Source organism: Alexandromys fortis, unplaced genomic scaffold, assembly GCF_014885135.2.
Source record: "Alexandromys fortis isolate MF-2015 unplaced genomic scaffold, M_Fortis_MF-2015_v1.1 scaffold_63, whole genome shotgun sequence".
Taxonomy (NCBI): Eukaryota; Metazoa; Chordata; class Mammalia; order Rodentia; family Cricetidae; genus Alexandromys; species Alexandromys fortis.
The window spans coordinates 6,063,619-6,081,989 of NW_026067953.1; the positions used below are offsets into that span (position 1 = coordinate 6,063,619).

General features: G+C 52.5%; 1 protein-coding gene across 4 annotated transcripts in view; it reads right to left on the reverse strand.

Moving 5' to 3' along the window:
• Positions 1 to 2,055: 2,055 nt before the first annotated feature.
• Positions 2,056 to 18,371, reverse strand: part of Ttc7b (tetratricopeptide repeat domain 7B) — a 213,169-nt gene continuing 196,853 nt past the window's right edge. For all 4 annotated transcript variants that reach the window (XM_050151530.1, XM_050151527.1, XM_050151528.1 and 1 more), the window contains one exon: positions 2,056 to 3,029. In XM_050151530.1, coding sequence (XP_050007487.1) covers positions 2,808 to 3,029 — 222 coding nt within the window. In that variant the 3' untranslated portion in view covers positions 2,056 to 2,807. The remainder of the gene's footprint in view (positions 3,030 to 18,371) is intronic.

Sequence of the window (18,371 nt, forward strand, 5' to 3'; positions counted from 1 at the left end):
TGCCTTAGGCAGCTGTGATCAGGGAGGGTCTCAGGTCAGTCCCCAGACCTCAGCAGAACCCAGAACCCAAGCATGCTTTGGGGCCAAGAAAGCCAAGGAGGTGTGAGACCGGTGGACAGAATGGGCCAGGTTCTGTGCCAAATACAACCTTGTCCCTCACAATAGCCTCTGTCTCCATGAGCACGGCACTTACCTTCCTTCCGCATCTGTGAATCCATCTGTGGAGAGGACAGGGGGCGTCTTTGGCATATCCCAGGTGACACCTTCAGCCTTGTACAAAGAGGGACACCCTTAACAGGGCTTGGGCAGGAGAGCAGGCTGTGTGGGGACTAGTCTCTATGAATACGCCCAGCAGTCCTGAGGCGAAGTCACTGCCTCCATCTTGGAAACTGGAGATGAAGGTCCCTTCTCCTTTAGAGGTGACATAAGTAGTCAGAGCTGGGATTCCAGCCAGATTTGTGTGCCCCACTGCCCAGTGGTCGCTAGGGAACCCTATTATTTTCAGGGAGTGTTAGGGGCCAGATGGCAGCCTGGATATGGAGAAACTGCAGATAACCAGATGGCTAGCTGAGGCTCCTGGTAGGGGTGAGGAGCGGATCTGCAGAAAGTGCCCACCACCTTCCTGCCACCTCGTCTCCAGCTCCAGTCAGGACCCATGCCTGCACCCACCGAAGCTCTGGATGGCATCCATGTTGAATCCTCGGTGTTCTCTGCCTAGTACCCCACACCCCTGATAGCTGCCTGTGGACTCAAGGCTTAACCCAGAAGCAGGCTGCTGAGGGGCAACTGTCCCCATCTGGCAGACAGCCCTGAGAGGGAGACTAGGGATCACGGGAGAGACGCAGAGCTAGTGGGAGTCTCCTAGGGCAAGCCCCTGCAGAGGGGGCCACAGCCTGGCTTTCTGGAAGCCCCAATGTCTGCATGGGGTGTCTGCAGGATGTCCCTTTCCGGCTTCCATCCGGTGACAGTGACGTGTGGGTGGGAACAGCAGGAAATGAGTGACTAGTGGGGCAGAAAAACTGGCAAGAGTTTTTCTCCGAGGCCCCAGGCATCCTGTCAACTGCTGGGGATGCAGGGGAGGCCATCGTCAACCCACACAGAGACCCCTGCCTTGAACAACCTCCATCCTGGCCTTGAGAAGTGGTTGGGAGGGGCAACAATGAAGCTGGTTGAGATCTAGAAAGCAGTGGATGTTGGGATGCTCCCCATCATGAGAAGGACATCAAAGAGAGGCGGCAGGCCACATGGCCGGCTCCTCTTAGGAGGCCCCTTTACTGCCCCAGGCCTTCAGCCAGCGTGTCGTTTATTCCAGCCTCGTGTGGCTGTGCTGGGGGCTTTGAGGGCAGGGTGTCCTCTGGGCTCTGGCCTTTGCTTCAGCTGTTCTGGGGGGTGTCCCTTCTTCATGAACCCACCCAGCTTCCTCCAGCTTATGTTGCTTTATAAGAAACGCATGCCTGCCTATCTTCTCTGAGATGGCAGCATGGCCCCTCACTGTGCCCGTGACCTGGCTTGGTCATCGCCCTCTACCATGCCTACATTCGCCTGCTTTTCCTCAGGACTTGTCTAGGTCACGATCAGCATGGCTGGGATTAGGGTATCTCACACATGGCCCAGGCCCCAAAGCCCCTCTTCACAGGGCAGACCTTGAAATCTGGCAAAGGCTCTTAGGCTCACAACTCAATGCCCTTTTTGGCCACGTAGTTCCCCAAAGTGAGTGTCTTGACCTTTCTATGACTCCTTACCCATGAAGGAACGAGTGAGTGAGAGAGCAAGTGATGCCCTTAGCTGAGAAAGGCATGGCGGTCAGAGAACAGACGAGACAGCCCAGGGCCGCTGGGACCTGACACACAGACGGATGTAATGAGCTAGAGGCTGGGAAGGAAGGCATAAAGAGTTCGCCCAGCTCGAGCTGCTGTCTGCGGAGATGGGGGAGGACCTCACTGTGCCCAGACAGACTGTCCAGAGCAGGCCCTGGAATGGGAGAGTCTACACCCCACAGATGAGCCAACAGCTGTTCTCTGGTCTGCCAGCTTCGTGAGACACAAAAGCCAGGGGTCCATTTAAAAATCATTTTTTTATTAACATCATCTTCCTGTTTAGCCAAGTGTCTGTCATGTATAAGGAATGTCGGTAAATATTCCATTTGAAGCTTCTTTGTACATATTTCCATCGATAAATAAACTCTGAATTCACATAAAAAAGTTAAACTTAAATAACTCATATTTCCTTCTCTTGTAACAGCCATATATTGGTAAAATATAAATATTCTTAGACTCAGGCTTTGCTCTAGGAGAACAGTAATTCACCACATGGTACAACCGTGGACGACAGACCGAGAAGTCGTCAGCTGGTGTCCTGGCATGGACGAGTACTGAGGTGGGAACCAGAAAATTCACATTTGGTGTTGGGCCAAGGAAGGGGCAGGAGAGGTGGTGGAGGGGACAGAGGACAGGACAGTTGCTTTCATTACAGCACTGATAAAAATAATCCCTTCTGCCGCGGAATTTTAACCTGGAATATATTCTACATTCGCTGATTAAGTCCATAATCATCTTACTTAAAACTCAGGTGGCAGCTAACCGAATATGGCACATAATCCATTTTGAATGACATCGGTAGGTTCAGAAAATGATCATGGATCTGGCAAAAACGACAAGAATGAATGAATGCAAGAGGGGAGAGCGATGATTCAGGGTTGGCGTGGTTCCGCTGTGGTCAAACATCCATCCAGGGCCTCGATACTGCAGATCCGCCCACTGGGTGACGGAGCACCCTGGGCCCGTGTGGCAGGTGAGGTGGGTGGCCCTTCAGAGCACTCGAGGGATGACAGTGAAGGGTACAGCAGGGCTGCTGGCCTCCAGCTCCAAGGCCGTCAAGAAGCACTCTGTGGCTGCTGCGTCGTTGCCCTGAGCTTGGAGGACCTCGCCCAGCCCGTTCCAGACCTCATGGGCTGTCGAGTTCACCTGCACTGCGTCCCGGAGGATCTTCTCAGCTAGACTGTAGCGGCCCAGCTGGTGAAGGACCAGGGCCTGTGGAGACAGAGTTAGACACTCAAGGAGGACCCTGGAGGCAGGAACGTTATCTCTTCTCTAGACACACAGCAAGTTCTCACCTACTCCTGGGCTTAGGGGCAAGATTTAAGACATTGTTTGACCACATGAAACTGTGGAAACCCATTTACCTTTGACAACAAACATGGCAGTTTCATCCAGGTGCATGGTAGCGAGTGTGAAGGCTTCAGTGAGACAGTGTCAACAAAGCAACCCTCCCCAACGAAAACCAAACCAAAATAACAACTATACCATCCCCAAATAAAAAAAACTAAACAAAAGGCAATTTTATATTTATATGGATCATCTGAAAGTGTATCAAGAATCAACCAATTAGAAAGTCTGTGGTGACCCAGTGTGGCTGATCTGCGGTGTCCTAGCTGACACCGGCCTATATGGGAGGAGGTCTGTCATCCGTGGCATCACTAGTCATGACATTTACCGCCTTAATCAGGTGCCTTATGCTAATGTCCAGTGCTCAGCCAGGCTCAGCAGACAGAGCGGCCTTTCAGCTCCCGTCAGAGCGTATGTGTTGGCCACACTCTTATGTCACTAGCCTCTCCTTCCTGTGGAGACACACTGAGGCCATGGCAGCCTCTGCTCTCGAGTGTCACAAAGCCACCGCCATTTTTCCAGAAACTGCTCCTGTGTTCTTTTAGGAAAGCCACTTTGTAGACTACTCTGACCGCGAATCCGTGCCGGTCTGTCTCCCTGCCTCTGCCTTCCAAAGGCATGTGCAGCTACTCTTGACCAGACTGTCAGTCTGCTGTGCCCGACAACCTCTAGTAAGATACATTTACTGAAAAACCCTCATGGTCTGTTCATTAACAGACACGGAGGATTGATCTGGGTGGAGGATGAAGGGTGGGGGAGCCCAGAGTCATCAGCATCCCTCACAGTGGCCTTGGGTCATTTGGAGAGTCCCTTTTTAGGGTAAACATCTCCGAGGTGGCAAGTAGAGGCCACGACTCCTTTTACAGTTCTCGAGCCTGCTGTACATTTTCTGTGAGGGTCAGCTTTGCTGGTCTGGTGCTCCAGAGGTCAGTAGGTAACTCCCCTATCCCTTCCATCTCTGCAGTGTACGGTCCTCCCTGTTGAGGTCTGCATTTCTGAGATGAGTGCAGTGAGTGGTCCTCCCTGCTGAGGTCTGCATTTCTGAGATGAGTGCAGTGTGTGGTCCTCCCTGCTGAGGTCTGAATTTCTAAGATGATGCAGTGAGTGGTCCTCCCTGCTGAGGTCTGCATTTCTTTAGTAACCCGAGGAGAGCCGGATTCCCTGTATTCTTTAGAAGACTGTGCTGTCATCTTCTTTGAACCAAGGTTCTCCTCCCACATTTAAGTATTATTACTTTTGTGCATATGTGTGTTCAGGCCAGAAGGCACAGCACCCTGGAACTAAGTTACAGTTGTTTGCAAGACAGAGTTTGGATGCTGGAAACTGAAACTAGGTCCTCTGCAAAAGCAGTAAGTATTCTGAACTGCGGAGTCATGCCCAGCCCCGAAGTTCCTGGCATTTAAATTAAATTCATGAGTAGCTGTAAATCTGGAGAGGGTTAACCCTCCAGAGGACCAACTCCTCACAGCGTACCCATGACTTGTCCAGTCTTAAGGAGTTTATTCTGCCTTGGCAGACAGGTCTGGATTTCTGCTGCTATGCAAGACACAAAGCGGCTAATCCTGCCTGCCATTCACGCTCTGCCTTACAGCAGACAGGAGCAGGACGCAGGGGCCATCCACTATGTTCCACTGAGCCACATGGCTACCTTCTAGATTGGCATCATGCTGTTGGAATTTCCACAACTATGAGTCATATTTTAATTGGTAGATTCGCAGGCTTTCCTCTCTACCCTTTGCTTTTAAATATTTCCTGACCACCTTGCCTTGAACTGTTCAGACAAATGTGGCAATCCTTTGGTTAGTCCCTTTGGGAGTCAACTGTACTTACACTGAATTTCCACGTATACATGGAGAAGCTCACAGCTTTATGATGATAATCTTCCTGCCTGAGAACATGGCATGACCTGACATCACTCAAATCTAACCCCAGCTCACCCAGTAAGTCTTGCTCTTTCTATATACAGCGTGTGCTCCCCCAAAGTGGGCCTAGCTTTCTCTCCCACCAGGCAAGAGCAGTGGGCCAAGTCTGAGGAGCGGAAGTGGCAGGCGCAGTGGCACAGACAGCGGCAGTTGTGGCCTGAGCTCCTCAGGTAATGGCACCCTGAGTACAGAAGCGGGCGGTGCTCACTCTCAGAGCACCCATGGAATAAGTGCCTGCAGCAGGTGGTACCTAGGCCCAGCGGGCAGCTTCAGCTGCCTCTTCCCTAGGGCATGTGCTCTGCGGATGCCTAGACAGCAGCACTGACTTCTGAGTCACCCGCTGGGACGAGCTGGTGGTCAGTGGGATGATAGCCCAGAAACCTTGTGGAGGTCCTCCACGGGGGCTCCAGAGGGAGAATCCTAGCTCTGGGGTGAGGGGAGCAGGGTTCAGGGTGTCTTGGTGGGTGAGAAGGAAGAGGGAGCAGAAGAGGGAAAAGAAATGGAAGAGGAGGAGCAAGGAGGACTGGTGCCGTTGGCAGTGGCAGCGAGGCCATCACAGAGACCTGGTCCCAGTGCACATGGATTTCTTCTCAGCCTCTCTAGGCCTCTTAGAGAGAAGGGAACTGGGTAGAATAGGAAGATATTCAGCCGTGGGACTGGCCTTCCTGAAGGGATGAGTATGATAACTAAGGACAGATAGCAAATGCTTGCCCAGTGTCTGCGGCAGGCCCAGCCCTGTCCTGTGGGCACTGGATTCCGTAGGGGACATCATAGCTATCTCGGGAGGCATGCTAAGCCCAGTGCGTACTAGGCTGAGGGATACTTTCACTGTCTAAAGGGCAGTGAGCTCCAGCTGCGTCACTGTATCCAGTGGCTCCACCTTTTCAGGTGAGCAAAAAATGGCTCCCCCAGAGTAGCGTGCCACTGGGGTGCATATGGACCACTGCAGAATCCCTTTTCCTAGCTCCTGGGTTTGTTCACACCTCTCTGTGTGAGGATGGATGGTGGGGGCGATGGCAGGTGGTGGGACAACAGCAGCACCCACTGTCTGATGCCGCTCCCCACCCAGACCTCCTCTAGAAGAAACATGACAACCCGACATCATCGCTTGCCAACCCCAGGGGCCAGAAAGCCACACATCAAGGCCAAAGAGCTCCTCTCTGCTCCTTCTAGAAGGTGCTATCAGTCTAGCTCTCCCTTGAATCTTCCAGGTAGCCAACAGGAAACAGATGCAAACAGGGTCTGTAAGGGGGCAGCAAGCAGCAGTGTGGAGGGGCCACAAAAGGGATCCATTTCGTCTCTCAAGATGCATCCGGTATGCCATGATTCTGAACACACTTGAGAAAAGGGCACTGGGTGGCTTTCCTGGTGAGGAGACACACTGCATGGCTCTGGCAAGTGCCAAGGGAAAGGCCACCTTGGAAGGCACAAAGGCTGCTTACTTCTCTGCTGTGGGAACAAGATGCCTGTTCTGTGCTTTGGGTCCAGAGGCCCTGCGGCTTTCAGAGGTGACCCAAGGTTGAAGCCGTGGCTACGGCAGCGGCTCTGTGGGTTCTCTGATAGCACACTCCAATGTATGTAGGCTACATGAAGTAGCCACACTGTTTTCTTTGCTTCTCGGGTCACAGGTTGATGACCGCATTGGTCCTCAGCATGCTACAATTGGGAAACGGCTCCTATTCAAAGGACAGGATTCTCTGGCTGTGGCCTGCGGCTTGGGAACATGCTGCTCATTTATTCATGGCCCAGGAGGACTCCTTGCCTTCTATTGCCTGGGCTTGCTGGGGTGTCCTGTTAGCCAAAAAGTGGGCCAGTGTGGGAACCTGGAGGACTGTTCTCGCAATGGCCGCTGGTTTCACTCTGCTGAAGCAGCCCCAGCCCTAGGCTAGGGCTTCTGCTTTGCAGCAGCAGCTACTGATCACAGTGCAGCCTGCTGTGAGGGCTCCAGGGCACAGAGCAGAGGACATTCCGCTGCTCAGGTAACCTTGGAACAAGCAATGTGTTCTCTGGAATTGATTCCTGAGGCTTATGGGGGCTGCAGTGTGTCATGCCAAGCCCATCTGGAAGCGCTGTCACACTGTAGGAACCACCACAGTATGCTCTTGATAAGCAAAGGATTGGCCAGAAGTAGCTGCGAATTGGACGTGTGACCCAGGCCCCTAAGAGGCCTTTTTTCCCTGCCCTGGCCTTGAAGAGCAATTCTAACCAGAATACCAACACCGCTGCCAGGCCCACAGCCCTGCCTGTTCTCTCCAAAGACCAGAAGCCTCAGTCTGGAGCTTTGCATTTAACTCTTCTCCCTGTCTTTCCATGGTTCTCAGAGCTAGGTTGGCTGTAAGCGGACACATTGCTGAGCCCCTTACTTCCCCTACCTCAGTCAGTCCAGCCCTTCCTGCTGGAACTCCAGTGCTGTCTAAGTTCTGGGTCCCTATTCCCTGAGGAGCCCAGGAGCCACTGTCCCTCACAGGTACGTCAGGAGCACGGGCTCTCAGCCCTCCAAGAAGCAAGACGAATGGAAGCTGATGACATGACCCTCAAACTCAGTTCCCTCAGTATCAAAGCGAACACAACCCATGGGGTGATGGTCCGGATGTTCCGGGACACCAATGTGTGGTGTGGTCCTGTCGTAAATAGCAGTGAAAATACCTAATGACACCAGCCCCTTCCAGTGCTAGGTACTAGGGGGGATGGCCCCGCCTCCATCATCCCGAACAGGGTGGATATTAGTACAGATCTCTGGCCTTGTGAGCTGCGCCTGGAACTGTGATGCACGTGTGTGCCCTCACCATTGGGTCCCCTCATTTTTGCTGAGCTGCCTACTGGTCCCTTTTATCAGACACAAATGCAGACAGCTTCCCAAGCTTGTAATTATTCTAATCAGGTGTTTTATACAAATAAGATCTTGGTGATGCACCAAATTAGAAATAAAAGATTAAATTAAACCTGTTATTTCAAATGTGATAAAATGGACTTGGCTAGTTTGAGGGCAATTAGCGTCCGCTTTTTGTGGTGGTAATTACTGCCCTAGACTCAACACCTTGCCACATGCCTAGGGAGTACACAGGAGCTCTGGGAAGGCTGCAGTTCATGGAGTCAGGAGCCTACAAGGCCAAAGGTCCTTTAGGGATCCTGGGCATCTCCAAGGTACTCTACCCAAGAGCAAGGGCAGCCATTTGCTGAGCACAAGGCATGCTGCAATCTCTTGCCTGTCCCAGGGGTACAGGCATGGGGAGAGAAACCATGAAAGCATCCTTCTCAAAGAGCCATTGCTAAGAATTCATGTGCTCAGCTGTAGAGGGGGCCAGGTGTCCTGTCTCCAGCTGGCTGTACTTTTCCCAGGCAGTGTCTGGGGAACGAGTATTGGGCGCTCTCCAGGCAGGGCATGGATTACTTGCGCTCCGCCTCCCTCCCTACACTGTCTCCAGGTAGCCCATCTGTTACTCACTGGACTTTTAATAGCTCTGTTCCCACTTCTAGGTCAGAAATGCCATTACTGCAACCCTGCAGGAGGCAGGGTTAGGGCAAGTGGCTCAAGGCAGTGATGTTTGTTGGCTCCTCAAAAACCGCAAGAGGACAAACACCCAGGGCCAGCAGCTTGAGTGAGGTTTTAGTGTGTAAGGAGTTGATGGTAACTTCAAGAGTGTGCTTAACTGTCCTGAGAGATTTTATATGGTTGTAGAGAATCCCATCCAGCCCCGCTTCCTCACTGGGCTTTCCTGTGGGTGACGACAGGGCAGGGACCAGGTGAGCTCCATCATCTCTGCACCTCCACGTAGGTGAGAAGGAATCAAGACAGAAAGGGTAAGTAATCAAGCCCTGAAAAGGCTTGGATTCAAGAACATGTTTAACTGAGTACCGACCAGGGCGCTGCCCTGGCTCTTCTTGCTGGCCTGGGAAAAGGTGAAGGGTTTGTCTTTTTTGTACATATGCATTGGTACAGTTGTGTGATCAGCTGAAGCAATGTAAGACTTTGCTTCAGAGAACTGGGGCTCAAACAGAGGCTTTATGTGACGAGTAAATAGGCCGAGTCTGCCTTCATGGCAGTTTGGAGGAGGACCAGCACACATTCCTGATCAGAAAGAAGAGAATAAGCTAGGCCCATTTCAAATCAGAGAATGACAGTGACCTAGAGCAGCTCAGAGGCCACAGAGACAATGGTTTTGACATGATGGCTGGATAACGGCACTGGAACACAGAGCCTCGGGCTTCCCTGGGCCTCACCACAGCCTCCCTCCTCCTCTGAAGCATTAGAAGATCCATCTGTTCTAGGCATGAGCACTTTGTGTTGCAGCTCAGGGGACAGGATCAGCCCACACTGCTTCCCACTGGCTCCCGCAGAAGGAACTGTACAGCACCTGTAGGTGGCAGTGGGGGCTGCTCTGGTTTCTCTATCTGATCCCAAGAGCCATGGGTGAGGGCTGGTTTACACTGGGCTGTTTTCTGTTTCCTTTGTCTGCTCTGAGCGGAGGACAGGCAAGTGCATGTGTCCAAGACAATCATGTCAGTCTGGAAGGCTGGTTCTATGCTAGGTGTCCTCAGTCCGGTCACCTGCCTGCATTACTCTGCCCATGCCTGCCAGTTGGCTCCCTGGAGAAGGAGCACGGAGGTCAGAATAGAGCAGGGCTGGTTTTCTAGCTTGAGTCAATTTAAACAGTTTTGATCCAGTCTACCTAAAGGCCTTCCTGACAAACTTGTGCCCACTTAAGATGCAGAGACAGCCAGTACCCCAATTTGTTTGCATGCAACCCTCTCCCTAGCAACACATGGCTTCTGCTACCACCCCTGGGTGGCCTCCAGGCACTTCAGTGAGGACAGAGCATTCATGAGGCTGCCCAGCCTCCAGAACCGCAAGGGCAGCTCAACTTCTGCTCTGGGGACCTGGGCTGAAGGGCAGCGGAGGGGAGGCTGCAGGGACAAGAGACAGGAGGGAAATGCCAGCTGCCAGCTGCCAGCTGCCAGAGCCCTTGTCGCACTGCAGGGAGGGATTCCTGCCAAAGGTCAGCATGGGTTGAGGAAAGAGCTCTGTAGCTACTGAGTGAGGCTAAGCTTGGTGCTATGTGGCCTTTCTCCATCGGTGATGGACAGGACTAGGGTGACATTAAAGGTAACCTCTAATCCCCATGGCCTCTGCTCTTCACCCTCCCCCACCCAGCCCTGCTTGAATGCCAGCTGCCCCCTCTTTCTCTTGCTCTCTTCCGAGCTAACTATAACAAATAGTCTAACTTGTAAGCAGCCCCTAGCCAGACCTGGTTACAGTGTGTAAGGAAGGGAACTACTTCTGCCTTGGGGGATGAGGGGGGTGGAGGTGTGGGGGTGTGCAGAGGTCTTGGCACTTAGTATAAACCTTTGAAGTTCTTCTTACCCACAGCGCTGCAAACACCAGGAGGAAGGGCCTGGTGCCTCTCCTGAAGGACCCTCACTGCCTTACACGGGTGGAGGCCTCTGCTCACCAGTGATATCTGAGGGCAGGAGGTTGCTCTCCCATGGGGCTCCTTTTCCAGGTCAAAAGCTTTACTTGAAGAAATGTGCCTTCTGGAGACTAGGTCTTCCAGCATCAAACTAACTCAGAAGCAAACAATCCTCTTACCTTTGTCAGCCCGGGGCCAACCAGCTCCAGAAACAGCTCTTCTCAGCTGCCGGGCTCAGGGTTTCTGCTCGCCTCAGCAGGCAGCCTCCTATTCTCACATTTTCCAGTGACTGGCAGCTCTCTATTCCCCCACTATTCTCTAGCCCTCTCAATCTCCCCCAACCCCCACCCCCTGTAGCCCTGGCACTAATGGATCTCTCCTGAGAGTTTCTATCCAACCCTCAAGCTCTGGTGTTCTCTGAGTCCCCTGAAGTCACGTGGATAAGTCCCCTTCTGTTTCTACCTGGCAGCCCTTAAGGACCTGAAGGGAATCTTCTGGAATAGCTTCTCCCCTCCCTCCCTCCGTCCCTCCCCTCTGGGCTTTCCAGGCTTGGTAAACGCCACCCTCTCCCCATATGGCTGCATTCTGCATCATGGAGTCCTCAAAGGACGCGGCCTCACTGTTGCTCAGAGAGAGTCACCATAAGGCCTCAGGAAATAACTAGCAGAATCTTTTAAAGCAGCCTTCCTTCAGAATCGTCTGGAATACCCTAGCGTGTATTCTGCAGTTAGAGATGGGGGAGTGATGGGCTCCCAGGCAGCTGACATGGACAGTGGGGGCGCCAGAAGTCTGGTGTTAGCCCAAGGACCTCTTCAGCGCAGGCCTCCAATTTCCTCTGGTCTAATTTCTTTGAAAGGGGGTGCTCAGCACTAGTGGTAATATAGCTATAGGTGGTGGTGGCCTTTAGAGAACTGGGGATCACTGGGACAGTTTGGGGAGGGGTCACAGTCAACTGGCTAGCCACTTCCAAGGCCTGAGGTGCCCCAAAGCCTGCCCCTCCCACAGAAGGTATACGGGATGCAAATGGGGGGTGTGGAGAGTGGGGCACAGGAGCACCCCAGGGGCCTGCATCCTTATTTTATGGGTGGGGTAGGATGGTGGAGGCCAGGCTTTCTTCAGGATTGCTGGGGGTGAGTCGTCTGAAATTCTTGTACAGATGATGCACTAGTTGCTTATCATCTATGTGCTTTTTTTTTTAAAGAGAAAAGCAGAAAAAGGAGATTTATTCAATGTGGTCTCATTGAGAAAAGGAATAAAGAGATCTAATAACCCTCCACTCCCAGCCCTGGTCCATCTTCAGGTTCTGAGGGAAGGTCACTTCCGCATTATGCACTGCATCCACTGCCATGGAAACGCTGTTGCTAGCAGCTTTACTGAACTACTTACAGTGACAAGAAAAAGTCGGTATGTATCTTGAACAGATGCATTCCCCCCAACAGCTTTACTCCATGGTTGGATGAGTCTGTGGATATAGAACCCATGAAGGTGGAGCCAGTTGCCTTATGCTGGGACCAGAGAAGTGAGCCATGGGACAGACACTCTGGTATCTGTGTCTCCAGGGGGCGCTGCCTACTCTGCTACAATCACAACTACTAGATCTTTCTTTCCTTCTATCCATAAACATGAATGGAGCACTGTGGGTATCTCAGCACCAGTGTGCCTGCTAGAGACTCAGGGGCAAGGACTGTCACAGGGGCCATACTTTCTGTGACCGGACACAGACATGGGTCTGGAGGGTGGACTTGTTGTGGCTCTTGCCCTGGGCTGGTATCCTGAGCAGAGCAGAGTTCCCTTAAGCATGCCTGAGGGAAGGAAGCTACAGGACGGCACCCCAGGAGACAAGATACAACTCTCTTACCCACTTGCTAAATGGATGAGAAAGCTGAAACTTTGGGTCCAGAACCACATAACTGTTGGGGGGGATGCTGGCACCCCAATGTTGTTCTGAGACAGAAGACCCCATATGTGCCCAATTCCTTCTGGTGGACACATCAAATCAAGGCTCTCGAGAGGATGAGGTCATTTCATTACCAGCCAAAGCCCAATCAGAAGGCAATGAGGCAGGGGAGCAGGGAGTCATTGTTAGAACGACGTCAGAAGCAGGCACTTTGCCTGGACGCACTGCTCTGGCCCCAGACACCTTGACTTGCTCCTCGGATTAATGTACAATGATTTTGCTCATCAAGGAAGAGGGAGACATCTTTTAGAGTGGAAAACACTATGTCTCTGCCCTCGCTGGGGTCCTGCTGCCTTGGAAAATCATACCCAGGCAGTCTGAGTGCTGTCTCCTGGCCTGAGACAGGGAACACTCGGTGGCTCTGGCTTCTGAGCACCTGGTGCTTGGTGTTGCTGCAGGCAGGGACCCTGGGAGCCAGGCCAGGGGCTGTTGGGAATCCCAGCACCAGGGTAGTCCCTGCCGGCAGCAGTCTGAGACATGATGTTCACAAACTCAACCACAGCACAGAAGCTCCGCATCAGCGCCTCTGCAGCGCTGCCTGGCATCTGACCCAGTTGAGGACTCATCAGGCCAGATGATCTTAATCAGCAAAGGACAGCAGTGAGCAGAGAGCCAGGGCCACTGATGGGCAGTGAAGGAAGTGACAAGGAAGCCTTGGGTCCTTAGCAAGATGTGGGGACAGGCATCTGTCTCACTCTGAAAGTGGAGGCAGTTCCTGGTAATGGTCCAAGCTGAGTTTCTAGCTTCCCCTCCCCCAACTGCTTTGCTGCAAAGGGATGAGCTCATAGGCTGGACCTGATTTGCTCTTGGGAGAGAAGTGCTTTGGTCCAGATGCTGTGGCGACTGCCATCCCCCAGTCAGTGCGTTCTATTCTGTGGGTGCTACCTGGCTGCCCTTACTGGTACTTTTCCACTGGCAATGGGCAGGAGACTCATGTTGACTTATTTATACATCTCCCTGGTTGACTTATTTATTTATTTTTATCTACCTTTGCCAACAACAAGCCAGGCAGAAAACAACAAGGCAGGACAACCCTGAAGTTAAGCGCTTCCCCATGGCCCAAGTTATCCACACAGTGGAAAGTGTGGTGCTAATTACCTCCCAAGAGGGGCCTACCTGGACCACAGGAGGCTTCTGTCCCTGCCTGTTTGGGAAGATGGTGTGCCAACCCAGGCAGTGTGCAAAGGCATGGCTGTCTGGGACCACGGTTTCCACAGTTGGTTTGAGCAGGTGCACATAAGATGCCCAGCTCCTCTGGCAGAGGGGACATGCACAGGTGGCACATCCTCAGGGCCTTGGCTGGGGAGGGCAGGGGCTTCCAATTATGGGTCTGTCATGGTCACAACAATTTACACGCAATCAACCAAAAGAGAAGTTGTCAGGAGGGTTTCGTAGAGTCACAGGGCCTGTGGAGTGGGAGTCCGAGAGACCCTGGCCCCTACTATGGTGGCCCAAGCCTGGAATCCCTTCCCAGTGGTCTGGCAGATTTTTGGTGTAGGCCTCTTCTTCATCACATGACCATCAACCAGATAAGAAGCTTCAGGGAAGAAGGACTTATTTTGGCTCAGGGTTTGAGGGTATAGACTGTGTCAGGGAAGGCATGGCAGCAGGCAGGGGCTCTTGGCTGTGGAGGCAGAAGTGTGAGGCCGCTTGCTTACATCTTGATAGACTAGCAAACAGAGGGACTGAGACATTGCTCCTAAGCCTGGTTCCCAGTGACCCACATCCATGAGTGAGGCCCTACTTCATCCCTAAGGTCTCACCTATCCTCCCACACCCCCAATAGTGCCATCAATTGAGAACCAAGTATTCAAACAAATGAGCCTATGGTAGTATAATATATCCAAACCGTAGTGCCAACCTGCTCTCAGAGAGGTGGGGCAGGAGCCGTGCCTTTTGCTCTCTGTACTCAGTATGACCATCTTCCTCCAAACACCGTGAGCAAAAGCCCGGCTCCAGAAAACTTAGTGAGATGCCTGGGCAGAAGGTAGGACTGGGAGCAGTCCAGTGGGTGGGGCATTCCCCCTCCAACCTACTGTGTATTCTTCTACTGACTGCCAACCTAGACTGAGCCTTATTTCTCTAAGAGTCTCACTTTTGCAGTCTAGAAGACAAAGGGCAGAGGATATGACTGGTTAGGCCTTTTATTTAAAATGTATTTTGGGAGCACTACATATTTTGGGAGTACCTTTATATACTCAACGTGTATGCTGTCCCAGGACTTGAGAAGTAGTGGCTGATGTGGCCAGGAAGGCTTCACAAGAAGAGGCTGGGCAAGAGAAAGGGGCTGAGTGCTGATCTTCAGCTGCGAACCTGAGAGCCCCAGGAAAGCCTGGGGCTGAGCTCTCCACACATGGCCAGGGGACAGTTCCACTCCCCTTCTGCACACAGAGCGGCTATAGGTGAGGATGGCTAAGTGTAGCCCCAAGGGCTCCTGGGCTTTCTGACTCTCAGGAACAGGAGGATGAAAAGGCCTGGGCTCACTGAGTGCCAGAATGTTCCAGGATTTATAGGGAACTTGGAAAGCTCAAAGTCAAGTATGAAGCAGAAGGCACTAGCTGCTGGACTAGGAACCACAGGCTCTTGGAGGCAGAGGCCATGTTTGCTCACCCTTCCACCTGTGGGATTCGCAGGGTCCAGACAATGCATGCTGTTCATGAGAAGCCATTCCAGCCCCAGAACATTTCTGGTATGATATATAGACACTCCATAGGTGACTATGGGATAGGTACCATGTGCTTGACCTGTCCATCACTTCTCTTGTCCAGCTTCTGTGCCAACTGTACTCTGGGTCCTGTGCAGCATGCTGTGGGGGTGGGGATGACAGTCCCTTCATTCAGGAAAGTCAGCGTCCAACCCTGAAGGTTGCATGGAGACTTCTCTGGGACCCATCTGGACTTCAAATGGAGGGTGCCAGCACAACAGGGCTGCCCACACGACACAAAGCCTCAGCATCCCTGCAGCCTTTTCAATAGACAGGGAACCAAAGAGGAGAGCCTCCAGGTGCTGGCTCCATGGGATCATTTGACTCACTGGGATACAAACACGGGATGATTTACTACCTGCCAGGGTGGATGTGGTCACTTTGGCCAGTACCTTCCCCATCCCCGCCAGGGTCTGGCAGGAACAATTTTTCCATTTTTAATCAGGAACAAACAGAAATGATAAGACATTTTCCAATGAAGGGGGGAGTCTGAAAATGATTAGCCTTGGAAAAATTGTCCCCAAAATAACAAGACAACTCATAATCCTTTATCTGGATGGGAAAGAGGGATGGCCCTCACTGGCCAGCGCTAGGCTCCACTCCGCCGCTCCCCACCGCAGGCTGGCACTGCTGGTATACCACTGCAGGGAGAGCCGCAGTTCACCAAGGAAAGGAGAAATAGACTGTTTGTTTGGAAGCAGACTTTCCTTGTTTGTTTGAATAAACATCATTTCTAGTGCTCCCAACTCAGGCCCAGGGTGGAGGAAGAGAGTGACCAGGCTGGGGACCTGGTGAGGACCTGGGGGATGATAGGGCTGTGTAGAGAGGGTTTCCACTGCAGAGCTCCTGGAGAGAACAGAGAGCAGCAGGTATTTGCTTCCCCCACACACTGAGCTCTTCTCATTCCCCACTGCGATGCAGAATAAATCAGCATCAAGATCAGAGGCATCTCCTCAAGAGTTCCCAGGCAGTGCTGAGAGCTGGCGTGGGAGGTGCTGCTCACCTGCTGGCGAGGGACCGTGCTCATTTGTATGTGGTCCCCGCTTATGGAATGGGCCGTGGCCAACACCGAGCATGCCCTACTTCTCAGAAGCTCAAAATGGGTCCCCGGGGGCTTGAACAATGACTTGGAGGGAGACTGGAAAATTAGAATAAATCAATGCATCCACTATCACTCCCGTGGCTGTCCTGCTCACTGTGCCACGTACAGTCTAGAGATTCAGGAAAGGTAACGGCTCTTTTGTGCTCTAACCTGGATGGTCATACCCAGAGGTGACCTGCTATGGGCACTGGTTTATCCAGGCCAACTGCTCTATAACCCTGTGCCAAGCAACTCTTGTTCTCTGACTGGACGCGTTGCTAAAAGCAAGCCCCTCTTTCCTAGAGAACATGGAAATGACAAGTCTACATGGAGACCTCATGCCGGTCCCCTCTGCCATCTGGGGGAATCTCTTCCTCCCCATGTGACTTTTATTGCTGCCATGTCTGGGAGAAGGGCAGGAACTGGGGTGAGGCACTTGTGCTGGGCCAGGACCACGTCTATCCCTGAGGGCAGACAAGAGGCTGGCATGACTGCCTCTGTACGGCAAGTCCTGGTCGCACGCATCTCCAGGATGTCAGAGCTAGATTCTAGATGCTGTTTCTTCTGCTCCAAACTGTGTGCTCCCAGCCGCCAGTCTTTCTGGCCCGGGTCCAGGTAGTTCTGCAGTTCCTCCCTTGGCTTCCTGAAGCCACCTCTACTCAGAGGACAGGTGTGCTGTCTGCTCTGCACCACGCATCTCCTGCACATGCTCCTGAGCTGGAGCCTTGCGTGCTGTTCTCTACCACAGTCACTGCTTCCCTCCTTCAGAACAATCCCCATCTGGCTCATGAGTGCAAGCGCTGTGCCAGCTAAAATGGCTCTCAAAGCAAAAGCTCAGAACGGTGGCACTTGCCACTTTCCACCGTTTAAGTACTCCCACCAAGACGGACTTCATGCCACCCACGTGAGCTTGCTGCAGTGGCCTGGAGTTAGAGGAGAAGGCTTTGTTTGTTGGGCCCGGTATGTACAGTCGGAGCCTCTTCATTGGCAGCGCTGGGTAAGTGGGACCAGTTCCCTTCCAAATGCAGTTGAAACTGCTGCTGTTTCTCCAGGTGACACTAGAGCCATCAGATGCCAACATTAGTTTCCAAGCCATGCTGCCCTCTTGAGGGTTGAGAGGAGCAACACAAAAACCCAATTTTCTTCAGCACCGAGAATACAGAGGGGCACCGGATGCAGTTTGTCTAGCATGGAGCAGCTCCTGTAGGGGGCCCCAGGCTCTATGGTTATCTCCCCAGGAATGTATCACCCTGGAAACATGGCTGGCTTGCTCTTCTATGCAGCTTCCAGCTGGTTGCCAGCAACATGACCTTCTGAGCCTGACTTCCCCATAGCTATTTCTTAGCAGAGGGCTGTGTCCCTGCTTGCTCGTGGGCAGCAGGCATCTGAGTGAGGGAGCCGTGACTGGAGGGGGTTGCTGCCAGCAGGAAGCTGGTGGCTGTAGCTGGCTCTTCAATCAAAGGCAGAAGTGTATTTGCCACCTTTGTATACGACACAATCGGCAGGTAAAGAATTTAACAGCTTGTGGGAGTTCTAATTAGAGAGCCAATTATAACTCGATTGACCTGCCTTGCTTTGAAAGGCCAGGAAACATGCATGTTGCCCTTAGGAAGGAGCCAATTTTGCTTCTAGTTTGTTCTGGGAGGTCTCTGCAGGGACCTTTCGCTTGAGCTTTGGTTTCAGCCCTATGTACCTGTCTAGATCTGGCAGCCTAGTGCAGAGGATAAGAGAGAACCTGCAGGGTCCTGGGATCCTGCAGGGAGGGGCTGAGTTTCTTATGAAGAAAGACACCGCATCCAGTGTCACTGGCTCCCCTCTGCTAGGCCAGCAGCTTCTGCTGCATTTAGAAGGACATTGGCCAGAATTTCAATTATGGATCTTACCAAGAGCCAATTCTTAGCCAGACACTGTGCATGTGCGCGCGCATGTGCGCGCGCGCACACACACACACACACACACACGTGAGCATGTGTGCACCATGCCCAGAGATTTCCCACAGAAAAATTACTGTTGTTACTAGCTTGGGGTTACTTACTTGTCCCTGGGGTACAGGCACCTGACAGACATGAAAAGGGGACACTTATACTTCTAAGAATCCAGGGATAACAGTAATTGTTAGACACAGCTGTAGTCCT